General features: G+C 43.6%; 1 protein-coding gene across 1 annotated transcript in view; it reads right to left on the minus strand.

Annotated features, from left to right (window-relative positions):
- LGR6 (leucine rich repeat containing G protein-coupled receptor 6) overlaps window positions 1-19655 on the minus strand; it is a 147598-nt gene that overhangs the window by 71609 nt on the left and 56334 nt on the right. The window contains exons 2-4 of the mRNA XM_083508556.1: window positions 18324-18395; window positions 13747-13818; window positions 4899-4970 (exon numbers count right to left, since the gene is read on the minus strand). Of these exons, the coding sequence (XP_083364682.1) occupies window positions 4899-4970; window positions 13747-13818; window positions 18324-18395 (216 nt within the window). The remainder of the gene's footprint in view (window positions 1-4898; window positions 4971-13746; window positions 13819-18323; window positions 18396-19655) is intronic.

A 19655-nucleotide genomic window follows, 5' to 3' on the forward strand; every position in this document is an offset into this window, starting at 1 on the left:
CCTAATAACTACTAGTCTAATGGGACTTAATGAGGGCAGGGAGATCTCCAAAGAGTGGTTTCCCCCCTCTATTAAATCTGGATGCAGGAAACATATTGCCATTGTACAGGGGTTTTGGTTTCTTCTTTCTGTAGGGAGGATGCAATAAACATTCTTTCTCCTCCTGCGATGAAACTCCTATTTGGGGACTTCCCTGGCTTTTTTCTGGCCCATGTTGGACCAAGTCTGGATAGTTAGCCTTGGTGAAGACTTGATGTTTTCATCCCCCAAAAAGTTTTTTATTTGAGTTTCCATTGAAATGAGGCTGCATTTTAATGTTTTAATGTTGTATTTTAATCTTGTTTTTAAAGTTGTATTTCAATCAATTTGTTTTATATCGGTTGGTAGCTGCCCTGAGCTCGGTCTTGGCTGGGGAGGGTGGGGTACAAATAAAATGTATTATTATTATTATTATTATTATTATTATTATTATTATTAAGAGGTCTGGCTTGTTTTTATCAGGTAAAATATCCGTATAAACTAATTTGCATTAAAATTGCCTCCCCTTGATGTGTCCTACCCATTCCTGCAGATGCAATTTAACAGCTGTAGTGTGTAACACTGTTCATCAATAGCAACCTGACAGCAATACTCATGGGTATGGTGGCTTAAAACAATTTTATGAAAGTGGAATATCTGTGGCTATATCCATAGCGAGGTAGGGGGGGGCGGATTATAGGTTATACCTCCATAAGATCATGGGTAGGCATTTGACTCAAGTTCTTTCAAGCTGCATGACCTGGAGACAATTTTGACCATTTGCAGTGGGAGTTAATGTTCAATCCAAATGTTATAAACACGGATGGAGTTCAGATGTGACATTCACTCTCATTTCTATATCTTCATGCCCAACATCACATACAAAGAGAGGATCTATGATGAGATCCATGTACTGTACTTGAGGAGACCACATATTTCGCTGCAGCGTGGTTCATGAACCACAATGCCGTTAGAAGTGGAAGGTCTAACTTCAACATATTAAAATGCATAACCTTTGGTATTTGATCTCAGGATTCTACTGAAGGAAACAATTCACAGCCCTTGTTTCTTATGGTTATTACGTCAGTGAGTGGTGCTCATCATGCAACCACCATGAACAAAGGTTCCCAAGCTGGGTCAGCATGAACTCTTCTGAGTCAAAAAAGGGAAAATATGGCCAGTGTTGTTATGCTAAATAGACATCACAGGGGAAAGAATCATATTACCATTTTTAAAAAAACAAACAAACATTTTTTGCACTACTACTGGTCAGACTAAATGGTTTGGTTTTTTTTTGCTAACAACATCATGTGGTCCCTCAATCAAAAATTCTAGAACATTCAAGGTATGAGACAATTTCAGGTAGTGTGGATGGGCCCTGTATTCCCAGTCTTAACCACCCCAAAGTTAGGCCTTTCCACCCTGTCATTTTCCTGCAGGGTGTAAAAGCAGCAGCTGGCTACCCCAAAGAATGCCAACCAAATGGAAGGAAGGATGAGAGAACAAATACCCAGGTATGATTACTATTGCAATCATTCCGATATACGGAGACCTGAATAACGTTGGTTTAAAGACTTATGGCACACTGTTTCTCCTTTCCACAGTACAAGGTATATACTTATATGATTCACTTGGGTGGAAGAAAAGGATCTCTCCACACAACAAATGCTAATTATTCAGTTTCAGCCAACACATTACTGCTCATTGTTGAGGGGGAAAGTACCGGTAGATGCTTCATGTGCTTGGATGCTCTCCAGACCACATGACTGGAGGAGAAAGTTCAAAATCACCTCTTTTGTATTGAAAGTGCACTTGCTTTCAAAGAGATCCTATAAGAATCTAACTGGGATTTCATTGGTAAGTCCATACTCCTATTTGCTTCGAGGAGACAGTTCCTGCAATAAGATCTTGTCCCTTTCAGAGAGCAAACTACCTCAAAAACAAAAGAAAACAGCCATTCTCAGGGACAGAGAAAGCTCGTATGTCCCACAACTAAAATGCAGTCACCTCTGGGTTGGATGGTTTTAACAGCACAGCTGTGCGAGGGAGGAGGGAAAGGAAATTATGATGTGGAGAGCTGTTTGAATTAGGAATCACAGAGGGATTGTACAATGAATGGCACTGCATAATGACTTGCCATGGAACTAGGCAAAGCATCTGTCATTAGGAAAATTATCTTTTAACATCTCCGAAGATCATGTTTATTCATCCCAAAGGTAATACCTTTGTCCATGTGCATTCTCTGTTGGCCTCTTATGGAGGCTAATAACTCAAAGACTAGATTGTTGAGTGACAGCATTAAAAAGCAATTTCATCAGAACATGGCTGTTACAGGGTGCTATCAGACAGTGGGTTTTGCAAGTGTCATGCTTGCAGATTGAGTGCCCTACACTAGCAAGCCACATGGGGACTAATCTCTATACTAAGAATTCCTAACACCAGCAGGATTAGTGACACGAGGGAGAACAGCACAGAACAAATTGGTGGTGGCAGCACAGCCCTACTTTATATTTCGCATTCCCTGCGATAACACACTTTTTAGCATTGGATTGGAACAAATGGTAATTTAGGTTCCACGGATTGTCATTTGCTGCAACTGAGCATTAAAGAGTGGGTTTTCATGGGGAAAGTGCTGCAACATGAAAAAGAAAAAGTGCTCAGACACGGCGCTTTAAAATGCAGACCTGCTGCTAGAAAGCATGGGGCAAAGGTAAGTGGATGAGCCCCAAGATAGGTGTCAGGATCATATTTCTCTTCTGTTGAAACAGCTTTGTTGTATCCTGGTTCATTTCCAAACTCAATCAAAGTCCTGATACTTACCTTTAAAGCTCTATAAGGCTTGAGGCCCAGGTATCTTTTGGACTAGCTTCCTCCATACCAATCAATCTACTGAGATGTTTTTTAAGCAGATGGGAGTAATATGTTTTATTCCACTGTGTTTCTTGTACTTTAAGGTGATTCCAGGTGACCTGTTTATTGGGCATTCATCCTGATCTGCTGTTGAGGTTAGTGATGTTGAACCAAAGCAGGTATTATCACACATTTCCCAGTGCATTTTGCCATCATTTTCCTTATCTCAAAATGTCCAATATTTTGGGGGAGCGAATTTGCCGACATGTAATGGAAGCATCCTTAATGTTGTGTGTAACTCATTGTGTGACAGAACTACTGCTGCCCTGTGGCCATTTGGCTCCAGAGTCTATGAACCTTTTCTGTGTTTACAAACTAAGGATAGCATTTCATGCTTCTGCTCAGTTGGGCTCTAGTCCATGAAAGCTCACAACCGTTCAACTGCTAATTCTGGTCCCAGAGAGAACTCAGATAGAGTGGCAACCACATCAGATGTCTCCGCACTCCTGCTTCCAACTTCCTTTAGCTCAAATTCTGCACTATTATCTTTTTCAAGGAAAGAAATGGAACCATGGATATAGCCAACCGAGGTACTGCAATAAGACATAAGGCGGTATTAGGAACATAGGAAGTTGCCTTATAACAAGACCGACCATTGGACATCTATCTCAGTATTATCTAGTGGCTGCAGGATTTCAAATACAATTCTCTCTTAGCCCCACCTGAAGACGCCAGGGATGAAAGCAGGTGCTCTACCATTAAGATATGATCCTTCAAAAAGTTTTTTATGAAATGCTTCCAAATATTTGCGTCCGTTTGAAAATTACCTCCCAGTTCTAAAATTTCTGGTGCTTTGTACCATATTCTTTTCTCTAGCACCTGCTCAGAAGACTGGAAGCCTGCCCTAAAGATTCCTATGAAAACCTTACTGGGTTTTTTGAAGGGGGGAATGTGATGCCTCAGTGGTAGAGCATCTGCTTTGCATGCAGGTCCCAGGTTCAGTCCCCAGCATCTCATGGTTGGGCTGAGAGAGAGTCCCATCTGAAACCATGGAGAGCTACTGCTAGTCAGTGTAGGCAATGCTTAGTGAAATGGACCAATGGTCTGGCTCAATCTAAGGCAGCTTCCTATGTTCCCATTTCACCCCAACCACTAAAAATATTCTTGTTTAGACAAGCCTACTCAGATGCTGAGGTAATTCTACTCTGTTTTAGTATTTTAGTATGTTTCATAGAATCATAGAATAGAATCATAGAATCATAGAGTTGGAATAGACCACAAGGGCCATCGAGTCCAACCCCCTGCCAAGCAGGAAACACCATCAGAGCACTCCTGACATATGGTAGTCAAGCCTCTGCTTAAAGACCTCCAAAGAAGGAGACTCCACCACACTCCTTGGCAGCAAATTCCACTGTCGAATAGCTCTTACTGTCAGGAAGTTCTTCCTAATGTTTAGGTAGAATCTTCTTTCTTGCAGTTTGGATCCATTGCTCCGTGTCCGCTTCTCTGGAGCAGAAGAAAACAACCTTTCTCCCTCCTCTATATGACATCCTTTTATATATTTGAACATGGCTATCATATCACCCCTTAACCTCCAGGCTAAACATGCCCAGCTCCCTTAGCCGTTCCTCATAAGGCATCGTTTCCAGGCCTTTGACCATTTTGGTTGCCCTCCTCTGGACACATTCCAGTTTGTCAGTGTCCTTCTTGAACTGTGGTGCCCAGAACTGGACACAGTACTTCAGAGGTGTGTTTTTTAACCAATCAAGTGGCGTACAAAATACCGTATTTTTTGCACCATAACACTCACTTTTTTCCTCCTAAAAAGTAAGGGGAAATGTCTGTGCGTGTTATGGAGGGAATGCCTACGGGTGGCATGCCTACGGATTTTCCTCCTCTAAAAACTACGTGCGTGTTATGGTCGGGTGCGTGTTATAGAGCGAAAAATACGGTAAATAAAACAAAGTATTGAATAACACTTGTTTCAGAGATCCCATAACAGCTTAAAGGGACAATCCATTAGGACTTACAGTGACTGAAGGTTTGGAAGATCCCACAGAGCTTCTGCTGGGATCCGACTGAGCTGATTGTTCTGTAACATCCTATAATTAGAAGGAAAAAAAATGACAACTTTAAAAAATAACCATCAACAAAATGGAGTATACAGAATTCCAACCCCCTCCCCAAACAAGATTTCAGAATACAGATGCTGTTTAAGGCACAAAACCTTCCATTAACAAGGGCACAGGGCTGCTGAATACAGGTCTAGGAATGGCATTCCAAAGCCTATTTGTCCTGAAACCGCAGACTCCATTGCTTGCATGAATTGTGGGACTCTGGCAGAAATGTAAACCTGTCAAGCGCTAATGTTTTCTCAATGTAAAATCTATACAGTGGTACCTCGCTGTGATGGGATGATGAGCTGCTTGTGCGTAAAATCCAAGTCCCTTAGAGTTTGTTCAAGTCCGCAAACCTCTGTCTGTAATGGAGCCCCTTAAGCATGGCTCCGTCAGTCACTGGCAGATTCCGACAGTGGTTGCTTTCGGAATCGCTTCCAACATAAAAGCTCCTTAACGGAAACACGTCTTCTGGACTCACGTCGTGACAGTTTCTGGCGGTGGGTGTCCCTATAGGAGGTCCAGAAACCTCCCCACTGTTCTTGCTGGAAGTGTCTCTGAGCCATCCCTCCTGCTCACTTTCCCTCAGAGACCCGCCTCTCCCCCTGCTGGTTCCCTCTTCAGCTGCTGAGTCTCTCCCAACCTCCGTGAGCCCTTCCACCACCTGTCTTTCCGATGGCAGTTCCCTGACACTCGCGTTAAGTACTTAATTCGTTCCGGAGGTCCGTTCTTAAGCTGAAACTGTTCTTAACCTGAAGCATCACTTTAGCTAATGGGGCCTCCCGCTGCCGCTCGATTTCTGTTCTCATTCTGAAGCAAAGTTCTTAACCCAAGGTAATATTTCTGGGTTAGCGGAGTCTGTAACCTGAAGCGTCTGTAACGCGAGGTACCACTGTACAAAGTAGCACCATGATTCCTGTGACTTAGTATATCTTATGTAAGTGAACACTTGGAATTAAGTGGGAATTAGTTTAGGGAAAAGGCCACTCTGTTCATAATTACTGTTACTTTTTACATAGCACCATCAGTGTGCATGATGCTTCACCGGGTATAAAAGGACACGTCACTGCCCAAGCAACTGACCATTTAAAATCTGACACAGGAAAAGTGATAGAAGAGCATGATGTAAATTGAAACCAGGATAAAGAGGGAAGTAATGAGAGATTGTTTCGGTTCCCTGTGCTTAGGTTTAGTTACAGGTGCGACACAGAATGGCATGGAAACTAGGCGCTATGGAAAAGGTGGCTTCTGAGGAGGGATCTGGAAGAAATAGCATGCAGGTGTCTGGGAGAATATATGCATTCCTTTTGTGGAGAATAGAGATACTGTGAAATTTCATCGGAGTTCTGATATATTACCACAATAGTTTTTATTCTGAAGAGTAATTTTAGGCCTCTTGACATGAGGTTTTGGGACACCTCAGAAAAGTGAGAATGTCTTGCACAGATCTGAGCAGAATCACCCATAATGTTATGCCTAGGGATGGATGCAACTTCAGATTCTGAATATGCACACTAGTTCCGATAAAACCCAAAATAAGGGAACCCAATTTCAAAACTGTTAAAAGTATCACATATGTCATGTGTTCTGCCCATTTTGTACTTCTCTACTGCTACAAAAGGTTTCCTTGAGGTATCTGGAGCTGATCTCCACAAACAAGAAAAATCATGTAGTAAAGTCCTTCTGGGACTGTGCTTGAGGCTTCAAACATGGAATCACATTTTTTTTACGCAACCCTCACGTTAAACTTTCTGCAGGCAGAAAATTGCACACCAGAGTGAAAGGTTCCAGCCAAAAAATCTCCCTCATGCATGAATGCACCTGGCTTCAGGGGCATAGGAAGGGGGGTGCAGGGCACCCCGGGTGTCATCCTGAAGGGGGGTGACATTTGGCGCAGGCCCCCCGCGACTTCCCCAAGCGCAGCGAGCGGCAAAGTGGCAAAGCAGCTGCTGTGGCTCTTCCCCCTTTCCCTGGCTCACTGTATGCTTCCAGGTTGCGGGGGGGGGGCAGCCCCCGGGGAGGATTGCGCAGCTGCGCCGAGATCGGCCCCATGGGCAGATCACCCCACCCCTTGGGCGGATCATCCCTGCCCCCATGGGCAGAACGCCCCACCCCTGGGTGCACGGCATGTGTGCCACTCTGGGTGCCAGAGCACTTAGCTCTGCCACTGCCTGGCTTCACAAGCTCTGATGATCAGCTGATGTTGAGGCATGCACCATGTGCTGAAAAAGATTCCGTATTCCTGACTTTAGAAAAGTATTATTATTATTATTATTATTATTATTATTATTATTATTATTATTATTAAATGCACAGAGCTTAGAACTTGGACTGTGCTAGTAAGCCTTTATGGAGATGCATCACAGCTCAGTGGAAGACCGCATACTTATATGTAGAAGGTTTGAGGTTCAGTGCCCAATATCACCAGGTAATGCTACAACACACCCAAAGCCAGTCAACATAGACAGTACTGTGTTAGACTGGCCAATGGTCTGACTTCCTACAAAGCAGCTTCTTATGGAAATGGTAGAGCACAGAAGGTACCGTCCGTTTTCCACCCACCTCTTTCTTTATTGCACTGGCTTAGCATGTTATGAACAGCCAGGGATAAATGACAGACGTCACAGTCAAAAGGAGTAGTAAAGCTGCACTGTGTGGGGCCAAGCAGCTCATTTCTCTTTTTGGAACAATGGCTCTAATCACAGGGCTCAGTGGACATGCTGCAGTTTACACTGGGAGTAGCCTGCCAGCCCCACTGCTTTCAGTAAACATCTCTGACTAATGATAGTAATTTGCATTTACCCAAGTAAACACTAGAAGCACAACGTGGACAGTGCAGGTCCCTAGGGTGCTGTGTTTTCTTTCTTCAGTACAAAACAGCAGAGGACAAAAGGTGACTCCCAAGAAAAATACTCATCGTCATATTAAAGAACACAACACCCAAATGAAGAAAAACAATCAAACATAGTTTGACAGATCTAGTATATATGAAATGTAAGAAGAACCCGACTGGATCAACTTGCTATAACTATGCCTTTTAAATATATTAAACAGTGATACAGAATTATATATAAATAGCAAAGTTGCTGAATGTGATCCAGATAATAAACACATGGATGGAAGCAAAATATTATAAATTAAACAAATTCAAGAAAACTCTTTAACAAGCTCATTGACAGGTTAACAGGTTGCTTTATTCATGAGTGATCATGGGGGAAATGGAGATGGGAGGCACCAGCTGGGGAACCCCCAAGGGAACCCCCAAGGGGCTCAGAGCCAGAGGATTGGTGGCAGAACAATGATGAGTGGTCAGAGGGAGCAGACTGGAAGGAGGAGGTGTTGGAAGCTGAAGATGTAACATGCTTTAGTGAGCAGGGAGAGTCTGTGGCAGAGAGCAGTCCAGCGCTAGAGGCAGAAGAGGAGGCTGGGGAGGAGGGGGGTCAAGAGGCAACAATGAGTGAGGTTGGTGATGAAGCCAGGCAGTCTCCCCCTCCTGCTGCAACCAGCTCCCCTCCAGCCTGGTCTCCCAGAACCAGAAGAGGTATGACGAGGGCAGAGTAAAGACAGGCAAACTGAAGGAGCCTCAGATTGCTTGGGAAGGAGCTGGGGAGGAGACGACTTAGGGAGCTGGGCGAAGGCAGAGACCTTCAGTCCTCACAACTGTCATATTGGGGCAAGATCTGCTGGGAAGAGTTGCTGTGCTCATTTGGCCTGGCCTCCTAAGCTGTTTTTTTAAAAAATAAATATTATTTTATTATTATTTATTCATCAAAAGAGCTTAGCGCGGTTCACCAGAGAGTTAACTCAACTGACACTGTGTGAATGATTGCTGACCTGCTACTGACCACCCACCTTGATAGCTGTTCAGGAAACCCTGGGACACTCTTTCTTGTGTGTAAGTGGTGCCATTTTCACTACATAAGCACCAACACTTACACCTGAACATGAAAACAGGGGGAAGCAAGTAGGACCTGCAACAAAACATTGCTATGTGGTGCACTCTCTGTTCTTGATTCCTGCAACTCCATTGCCTGCTGCATGCAGGCATGGCTCGTATTCATGTGCATATGATAGCAAGGTTTCCAGTGGGACTCCGGTGGGTGTGGGTGTGCGCACGCTTGTATGCACATTTGTATGTGTAATAGAGGCAGGGCAGGGCTCTGGGGCTGATCCACTTCTCCCTGGAGAATGTCTCTGTATGTTTATTTGCTCCCTTTGGTTTTAATGATTGAGCAAGATGAAAGGGAGAAAGGTATAGATCAAGGGCTGCTTGCCCGCCACTCCAGGGAGGGATTTAAAGAGACAGCATCGATTCATGTGTTTCCCCATGCCTTCTGGGGAAAGCCATTCATTTAATCATAGGAATGCTTTCCCACACAGCCCCACATCTGAAGCAGCCTCTCCCGCCTAATTGACTGACACTCCGTGAAGCCTATCTCAATGACTCCTTGCATGTAACAAAAACATTCTCACCCGAAGCTTGGAGTTGCTATTCTGCCTGAACTGCTCTTCTTCTCCGCACCCTCCCACAGAACAGCATGTAGTGCATATACAATTACAATTATTGTGCAACACATTTTAACTAATCAGCTGGGGGGGGGTTGTTGTTTTCTTGCTAAGGTTTCCTCTCCTCCACCTGACTGATTCTCTATGCCTGAAAGCTCTCGCATGAAAAATTACTACAGAACCAGGTTCAAAAACCTGGGTTTGTTCACATGACCAAATTGGCATGTTGGAAATGTAGGGATGAAATGATCTGTATGGTGAACTGCTGACATGACACTGTATAACCAGACTGAATTATGGGTATATAATGGGTTCTACATATTGAAGTAATACCTTACATACTGAAATCCCTTGTTGCTAAAAATGAAACTCAATGTGAAGGACCGCCAGGGATTGCCCCATTTTCCCCTAGGCTTCCCTCCTGTGTGGCTGCAGGATCAGGGACCCCATCAGCTGTGCTTGCTGGTGAAGAATGACTGGGTGATAAACCAGGTAAGGAACAGCTGGGGAGAGGCTCGACAGTTGAACATGACATTTCAGAGTTCCTTATGACTAAGGAACAACAGAAGGGCTGGGGTAGAGAGGGCCTGCTCCCCTTTCTATTTGACCTGAAGTCCAGCAGAGAGAAGTTGCTAGGAAGGAACATGAGAGGCTGGCAAGCTACAGGGTGAAGTTTGAGGTCTCAGCCTCAGCCTCAGCCGAACTGGTGTCCCAACAAGGAACTGGGGGGAAGGGTATATGAAGCAACACTGGGTCCCTAATAAACAATGTGCGCAGGAAGAGAGGGATTGGGTACAGGAACACTGGGCCTTTTGAATACCCGCCAGTTACCTCAGTTGTGGTGCTGATGATGCCAAGGTCACAGGTTTAGTCCCCATACAGGCCAACCACATATTCCTGCATTACAGGGGGTTGGATTAAATGATACTCAGGGTCTATGATTCTATGATGTACCCCTGCTCATGGAAGCCCAACACCCTGCAGAACTGAGTACTGGTGCACCAGATGATGGAAGGGCACACAAGCGCTCTGGGCAACCCCACAAACGGAAAGCTGTATTAGATGTTTTGACATGCTGGAGCTGGGGTAGGTGGGGAGAGGGAGAGACAGGCAAAGCTTGTCCCACATGCTGTTTTCTGGATGTTTTAATTTGCATTCCTTGCCTGGGGCACCTTGGGCTGGATGAAAGTAGGAGCCTTCCCGCAACCCCTACTTGGTGGTTTTTCAAGCCTCGTTCCAACAAGCCGCTGGAGAGATTCACCTCTGTGTCCCATGGTCTCTCCTCAGCTTGCGCCCTCCCTCGTTATCCCACAGTTCCAAAAAAGGTGAAATAAGCCAAAGTTGGTTGTGTGTGCTCTCACGGAAGCAGAGTGGCACTTTAGACTTCAAAGAATTGCAGCTACACCCACTTGCCTAGCAGTAAGATCACTCCTAGAGCAGCAGCACCCACTGGGTCATTACAGGAAAAGCCTCTCACCAGGTCCTCAGCAGGAAACACTAAATCAAGCATGCACTCTGTGTGGATATAAGCATAGCATATCGCTGCAAACAGGACCAACCCTACCAAGAAGCAACATGAAGTAGTTTGCTTCAGGCAGCAGATTTCAGAAGGCATGCTGTTTTCCTGGCTTTCATCTCCCTCTCACTGGAGAAAAATGTTTCTGGGCATCATGTTACTTTTTGCTCGAAGTGCAAAAGCATCTAAGACCCCTAACCTGTCTACAACCTGGCAAAGAACTCAGATTCAACAGGGAAATGTTGGAACAGTTTTATGGAGTGGCTTGCCGCTCCTTGGATCTTATTGTTTTAGCTGTTTTAATTGTTTTAATTTTAATAGAATGTTTGCCATAGCATGGGCTGCACATGTGGGGGTATAAATTCAATTGCAAAAATAAAAATGGTTATAACATGGCAACATCCTTTACTCTGTGGATAACGGAAGAGCAACTTTTCTAGGTGGGATGTACATTGCAGCTTCTCCATAGTCCTCACCTCCCACCCCCTGCAAAAAAAAAAAAAAAGAGAGAGAGAGAGAGAGAGAGAGAGAGAAATATTTGCTGGTGATTCCCACATTGGTTGGAATAGACTGAAGTGGTGGTGGCAGGCTGCTTCAGACTTCCCCTATTGTGTAAAATTCTAACGACACATGCAGAGGGGCTATGGGGCCAGAATAACATGGATGCAATGGATGGTGAACTTATTGCATGAGTCACTTAATGGCCAAAATAAGGCTCATCCCTTGTTGAGCATAGGCAGGGAACTTCTGCCTCCTAGCTGGGCACTGTACCTGTGATAATCCCCATGGAAATCCAGCCACATGGACAACACAACCTGCGTTTATATCTCATGCTAGTTCTATGCAGCCATGTGGACTGGCAGGTTAGAGCAAGGGGATATGCCTTTAGACTCTTGGAATGAGAAGCACAGGAACAGTATGGACATGAAGATAGGGTCACCTGCATGTTTTCCTTTGGCGATACACCCCCCATACTTCTCAGATGATAAATCCTTCATGTTGAAATGAAAGCTATAATGCTCAATCCTTTTGTTAATATGGATGCCCAAGTTGTGTTCCTGTCAAGTGGAGTGAAGCTAAGAGGTAGGCTTCTACTTCATCACATCTCACAGGATTGCTTTGGATGCCCAAACACAGATTTCCGTGCCACTTGAGATTGCCACAGTTCCTCTGTGTGCTATGCCTCCAGCCTCAGAAAAAGAACTCAAGCAATGCTTTCTCCTCATGCCAGCAGAGTTTCTGCTACTACTATTATTACCTGCAGGGGGTGCTGTTTTAGTTTCAATGAGACCTGCATACTTCCAACATTCTTAGCTATTTCACTGGGAAGCGCTCCAATGTAAACTGATAAAAAGAGGCATTCAGAGCCCATGAGTTCCCTGAGCATAGTGTTGCCCTTGTTGAAACAGGGTGGGTTTGCTGTGGTTTTCTTGGTTTCTTTGATTCGGTGCCTAATGCAGACTGTGGATAAAGCAGCAACTCATCTCTAAACCCAGGGATTTAGGGCAGGATTCTTTAGAAGGCCTAGTAAACAGCACTGCACTCTCTAATCCCGGGAGCAGGTTACTACCTGCTTGGTTCATATAAACTTTGTCGGCTACAGCGATTTCACATTGTGGTTGAGTTCCAAACATGCCCTCAGGACTGAAATGTTTATTGCAGAAGAGGAGGGATTGTAAAATATCTCCTTGGAAAAAGGAAAGATGAAGAACTGAGAACCTAAATAAACACTCGCCAGAACCGGATTGCTGTTGCAAAATCATTAACAAATGAAAATAAATAAAAAATACATCATAATATCGGTGTGTGTGTGTGTGTGTGCATTTCCTATTAAGGCAATCACAGATGACCAGAGGAAAAGATATCCAATTCAGTTAGCCTGTCCTGCAGTGATTGCTATGAATAAAGTGTTAATGCAGGGCAAGTACCAGGGACAGAGCTATTTCAGAAAATGAGAGATCACAGAGGTGTAGCTATAAGTTCAATCCCTTTGCATTGATTCTGGACTAATAAAGACCATATAAAGCAATTGGCAATGTATATTATAGGCTCCATACAAATGCCTACCAAGTCAAAATCACAGTTCTGGTTCTCTTGCCATTTTTTTCCACCCACATCCTACAAATGCAGTCAAGCATGAAAGTCAAAAGTTGAGATACTGTCCACTGTTATTTGGGGCTGAATAGAAGTCATTATCAAGAGCCACAAGGATTTCTTAGCACACTGTATAGAGAAATCCCTGCCCCTACAATTGATACATCATCACAGTGAAGAAACTAGATGAGGAAGGAGACTAGATGAAGTGTGACTAGAGACTAGATGAAGGAGACACGAATAACTTTAAACACTGTGTTGTCCTTGTATGAATTGCTGACAAATAAAAACAGAAGAAAAATAACTTGAAATATATTGATTCAAGAGCAAGCAAGTGTTGAAATTAAATACCCTAGAGACAATGGAATTCCAGTGGTGTATTAGGATTTGAGCAGTTATTTAGTATCCCTGAACATTTTGCAGCTGCTCGGATGGCAATCTCCCACAAGCATGATTTGGAAGAAATCAGATAGAACCCAGCTCCAAGGAACATTTGGTACATAGCATTTCTGGGATGATATTTATAATGGTCTCTAATACATGGGAATTCAAGTGAACCACATATTCACAGGGATGGACCCCATGACCTAAATGCCTGTTTGGAGAACAAGCATAAAGCAGTAAACTGAAGAAATTGTAACTTACAAAATCTTTAAATTGTAGAGGCCAGAAAATGCTTTCCCTGGAATCTTAGAGAGTTGATTTCCAGATAGGCGCCTGTAATAAACAAAAGAGACATGGTCAAGATAACAAGATAACATATTTGAAAGTCTACTAGTGCCTTTTGTAAGGAAATAGGATTATGACCTGGAGGGAAGTCTCTTGCTCCTGAGCTAGATACAGCTTTGTGAGTGGAACCAACAGTCATTTCAGGAAGAAGGTATTTCTAAAACTGCTGTGAACAATTCTATATGTTCCTCTCGTCACTATTCATACTAGCCACATGGAAGGCAGTATCCGGTATCAAGGGGCTACTCTTGGCTTTATAGCTTTATAGCTAAGGTTTCATTGGCTGAGTTTGCACATAAACCCATATTGCTCTTCCCGGGGCATGTCAGTAAAGCCAAGGTTTGGCTTAGAATGTTGCCCAAAGCCAGGATTGTGGTTTCCTTAACCATAGTCTATAGCCAAGTTTTGCTTATAAGGTTAAGGAGGAGAGACCTGAACCATGACCCTCTTATCAAACGACATGCTAAACCAAACCTTGGCTTAACTGCTGTCCCATGCTAGCTGAGCCCTGAGAGAAGCAAAGGTGGAGTGAGCTCTTATCTGGGAGTTGACGTGTTTGTGCTGTCCCATTAAGCCATACTTTGGCTTACCGTGACAAGCAAAAAAAGAGCATTGTGTTGTGGGGTATGTCTAAAGTACCGGTAAGTCTGTTAGGAAAAGGTTAAGATATTACAAAGCTGCCCAGTGGTTGGGGCAAGCCAGTCAGATGGGCAACATAACAACAACAACAACTCATTTTAAGTTTGAATGCCATAAAAATGTGTTCTTATGGAGTTACAACTCAAGATATTCATAGAGAGAATATTTCTTGAAGGCTGGGATAGCTGAAAAGAGTCTCCATGTTCAGAGGCAGTATAACAGATACTGGGGACAAACCAGAGGTGAGGGATGTTGCCTTTCCTCTCTTCTAGTAAGTTTCTCAGAGGCAACTCGCTGACTAATTTTGGAAATAGAATTTTGGCCTAGGTAGTCCTTTCAGTCTGATCTAACAAAGCTCTTCTTGTGTTTCTAAGAGTCTGCAGACTTTCTGGAGTCATCCAAATACAATGACATGGACATAATACCAGTCACTTTTCGTCCGTTTAAAGTATGATTGCTTTTGTGAATGCATTTATGCACATAAGTATACAAGTGATGCATGTCTCTCTCCTTCCCTGGGATTTAAAGAAATGGCGCCCATAATTAGTCCCATAAAAGCATAAAGAGTACAGGGTCATCTCTTTAATATACAGAAGCAGGTTTCAACCTGCCTTCCTTATAGTACACCACCAGCTGCCTTGCAGTTTCTGCTTACTGTCACTCTGGGACTCTCTAACTTTTGATATTGCTTCTTTGGATTGATTTCTGCTCCCCTGAAGGGGACGGTGCTTCTGATGGGAGATGAGACAAATGGTGGTCACGCAACACATTTTGTTTTATCCTCCTTTCTGTGCATTTTCTATAAGCTGCTATTTCCTGGGGACTACATTTCTAACCCCTAGAAACCTGAACAGTTTGTGTAGTGTGCCAAAAGAGCACCCACGTAAGTGGGGGGATGCTTGAGACTGTCCCCTGCATTTTTATCTTTCTATATCCTAGTTAGTAACATGAGGTGAGGAGCGCTGCTCTGACGGTTACCTTTCTCCACACACAGACAGGAGTAGTTTTCCAGAGGCTCTTGTGCCTTGCACTGAAAAGGAAGGGATGAAGCACTGAACTCAGAATGGGAGGGACAGACAGGACTCCGGTAGACTGTGTGTGTGCGTACACGCTCCTGTATCATCAAGTATATAGGGAAAGTTTAGTTTGTTGTGCTTGCCCTTTCGTGGGGGGAGGGGAGGGGAGCTTGAGGCGTGTGCCTAGTGTAATATGCTTTTACCACAAACCAACAGGGAGAGAGGAGCTATGCCACTGAAGCTGTCAACACTGGTTTCAGTTCCCTATCATTAATCACTCAGACTATTTAGCCCTGTATATCCTGACACAATAGCATTCTGTGCACAGGGTGTCACCCCCCCCCACCCCACTCCCATTGCATTTCCAGTGTTTATTGTCAATCAGCAAAACCCATTCCTGCCCAGTTCCACTTAGTTTCTTTGCTCACTGCAACTTTCTCACACAAACATCCACCTGCCTGATTCTCCCCATCAGAGGGAAGACAAAGTTGTATGCCTTGGCTCAACAAAGTCACTTCCATTTTGATGACTGAAGTGACAAGTGGATATGCTGCAGCTTAGGGCTGTTCTCAGCTTCCAGGGCTGTATCGTGGGCTCTGTATTGTGCTCCTTCACGACTCTGCTTCATTAGGCATTTTACGCCCCCATCTTTCTGTAGACAGTTTTCCAAGAGGTACACACAACTGGTCTGCCATGTACACTGTGAAGTAACTTCAGGGGACGTAGACAGAAGCATTGGCCAGAATTCAACGCAGCGTTAAGTGGGAGATGCATGAGTGGAATGAACTCTTCTGGTGGAGATTTAGAACAGATTTAGAGCAACAACTTAATTGAATCATGCCCATTTTTTGTGAGGAAGGCAGTCTATGAATCCATTTCCGCATGGAAAAAATCAAAGAAGTCGCTATCCTCTCATACCCCAGGTTTCATCCATCCCAGTATCTGTTCCTTTGAGTAAAGAAAAGTGCCAGCCCAACAAAGTTCAGTAAAAACTGCTGGTTCTGTTTGTGTGGTTATTCTTCTTGTGACATTTCAGCCTGAGTAGTAGTAGTAGTAGTAGTAGTAGTAGTAGTAGTAGTAAATAATAATAATTTATTATTTATACCCAGCTCATCTGGCTGGGTTTCCCCAGCCACTCTGGGCAGCTTCCAACAAAACACTAAAATACAGTAACCTATTAGACATTTAAAGCTTCCCTAAACAGGGCTGCCTTCAGATGTCTTCTAAAAGTTTGGTAGTTATTTTTCTCTTTGACATCTGGTGGGAGGGCGTTCCACAGGGCGGGTGCCACTACCGAGAAGGCCCTCTGCCTGGTTCCCTGTAACCTCACTTCTTGCAATGAGGGAACCACCAGGAGGCCCTCAACACTGGATCTCAGTGTCCAGGCTGAATGATGGGGGTGGAAACGCTCCTTCAGGTATACTGGACCAAGGCTGTTTAGGCCTTAAAGGTCAGCACCAACACTTTGAATTGTGCTCGGAAATGTACTGGGAGCCAGTGTAGGTCTTTCAGGACCGGTGTTGTATGGTCTTGGCGGCCGCTCCCAGTCACCAGTCTAGCTGCCGCATTCTGGATTAGTTGTAGTTTCCGAGTCACCTTCAAAGGTGACCCACATAGAGTGCATTGTAGTAGTCCAAGCAAGAGATAACTAGTACCACTCTGGCGATACAGTCCGCAAGCACCTGGTCTTAGCCTTTGTACCAGGTGGAGCTGGTAGACAGCTGCCCTGGACACAGAATTGACCTGCGCTTCCATGGACAGCTGTGAGTCCAAAATGACTCCCAGGCTGAGCACCTGGTCCTTCAGGGGCACAGTTACCCCGTTCAGGACCAGGGAGTGCTCCACACCCGCCCGTCTCCTGTCCCCCCCAAAACAGTACTTCTGTCTTGTCAGGATTCAATCTCAATCTGTTAGCTGTCATCCATCCTCCAACTGCCTCCAGGACCTTCACCGCCTTCAACTCTCTTAAGCCCGTAACGATTCAAATAATTTTTGAAGGGGAAATTCGGAATAAATGTAAACAAATATAGCGACCGGTATTTTGATGATGACGTAGTCATGTGGACACTGGTAATCACTTGTGGACATGAGCAGTACTGGTTCCATCTAGAAGCACCCCTTGAATTTATTTTTAAATTATAGTTGTTTGCAGGCTGTGTGCTCCCAATCCTCAGGACACATATCAACTTTGATTGTTAAAATGACTGTCACCCTTGCATTGCATCTACCTCTTGCCTTCTATTTTTTTTAAAAGATATTTATTGAGAAATTTTTTTGAATATAAGAAAAAATAAAAAAATAAACATACAAAATAATAAGCAGTTAAAAACACACATTAATTTTCAATAACATAACTTCCATACCCTTATTTCCTCCGACCTCCTCATACTTCCCTTCTTTGTATTCCATTGCAGTTTGTTAGTTCAGCAAATCCTTACCATTAAACTTTTACCCATTTATAATCCTTTTTTCATATCTCCTAAAGCATTACAGCTGGAAACCGCTTAGTTTCTATCCAACGTCTTTCTAACATTCATTAATTTTACAATATTTCTTTAAGTAGTTAAATTTCTTCCAGCTCTTCCCTTCTATTTTGTTGGGTGCAATACAGCACTACTGGTTTGGATCAGCTAATGTGAAATGTAGATCTACAGGGTGGAGTGGGAGCCAGATAAGATCTAAATAAACCAAACATTTGGAAGCAGTATAAACAAATTATTTAAATGCTGCACACATGACTTTGTCACATATCACCTGTTTCTGCCATACATATCACTTTGCCTAAGAATTGGGAAGGGAATGCTAAACCAAGAGGCCATATAACTTCATTATGCTTACAGTTCTTCTAGAAAGCGCAGGTGGTGGAAGTCCCCAGGCAGCAGCTCACTGATGTTGTTCATGCTCAAATCACTGAGAAAGAAAAACAAAGAAAAGGAAAGAAAATCAGAGTTTGGATCATTTGCAATACCCAAGTAAAACATAAACTTATAGGATCTAGTCCAGCCTGCAAAAAACAAAACAAAAAAAAACTATCACTCATGTAGACTCTGCTCAGATCTTCATTCATTGTTAGGCAAAACCATGTTTTCACTCTGTGCAAAGTGCTAAAGGTTTGTTCAATTGTGCATATTGTAAATGAGAGGAGAAATGTTGTCTGGATGGCAATTTCAATAGCAGGAAGTTTTGTGTGGTTGAATAGTTCAGTAAGGCTTATGTTGCATATACCACACAATAGGTGTATTGCTTTGTTATGCCGTTTTGACCTCAACTAGTACCACGTAGCAGATTCATCCCCAAAGTTTGCAAATAAAGTTCCCAAATGGAATTCACATGGGCTTGAAAGCCTTTTCCTTCAATGTGGTACAACTGAGATAGATATACAGTGGTACCTCGGGTTATATACGCTTCAGGTTACAGACGCTTCAGGTTACAGATGCTTCAGGTTACAGATGCTTCAGGTTACAGACTCCGCTAACCCAGAAATAGTACCTCGGGTTAAGAACTTTGCTTTTTTGCTTCAGGATGAGAACAGAAATTGTGCTCCAGCGGCGCAAGGCCCCATGAGCTAAAGTGGTGCTTCAGGTTAAGAGCAGTTTCAGGTCAAGAACGGACCTCCAGAACGAATTAAGTACTTAACCTGAGGTACCATTGTAGTTTAAGCAAACTTAAACAGGTTGGTTTTCATCACTGAAACAAACCCACAGTGAGGTAACAAGCGAATCCAGGTAGGGAATGTAGCTCTTCTGTGGATTGGCTGGGGTTACCAGCATGGTTTTTCTGTTGTTTAGTTTGTCTAGGTGCTTTAAGTTCCACATCCACGTCATCTGCCAGCTTCTTGCAATTCTCTATTATTTTGCTAAAGGGTTTCTTGCTACTTTCCCTGTGTGGTTCCATTATTCCCAGCAAATCTTGTATGTGTGCCTTCATTTCCATTACATCTAACAGATTGCATAGCTTAGGTGACTGGCTATAGTGTCAAAGAAGATTTGATTATGATCGCAAGACAATAAAACTGATGTCAAGTGATATGCTAGACACTTGTTCTATGCCAATTTTAAAAAGCTATTTCAGTAATGTTGAAACAAATAAATATACAAAGTTTATCCGAACTTACCTTTCCTCCACACTTTCCAGGAGCGGTCTGCGCTTTAAAGCTCCCTGTCTAATCAC

This window comes from Podarcis liolepis, assembly GCF_965112155.1.
Source record: "Podarcis liolepis genome assembly, chromosome: 6".
NCBI lineage: Eukaryota > Metazoa > Chordata > Lepidosauria > Squamata > Lacertidae > Podarcis > Podarcis liolepis.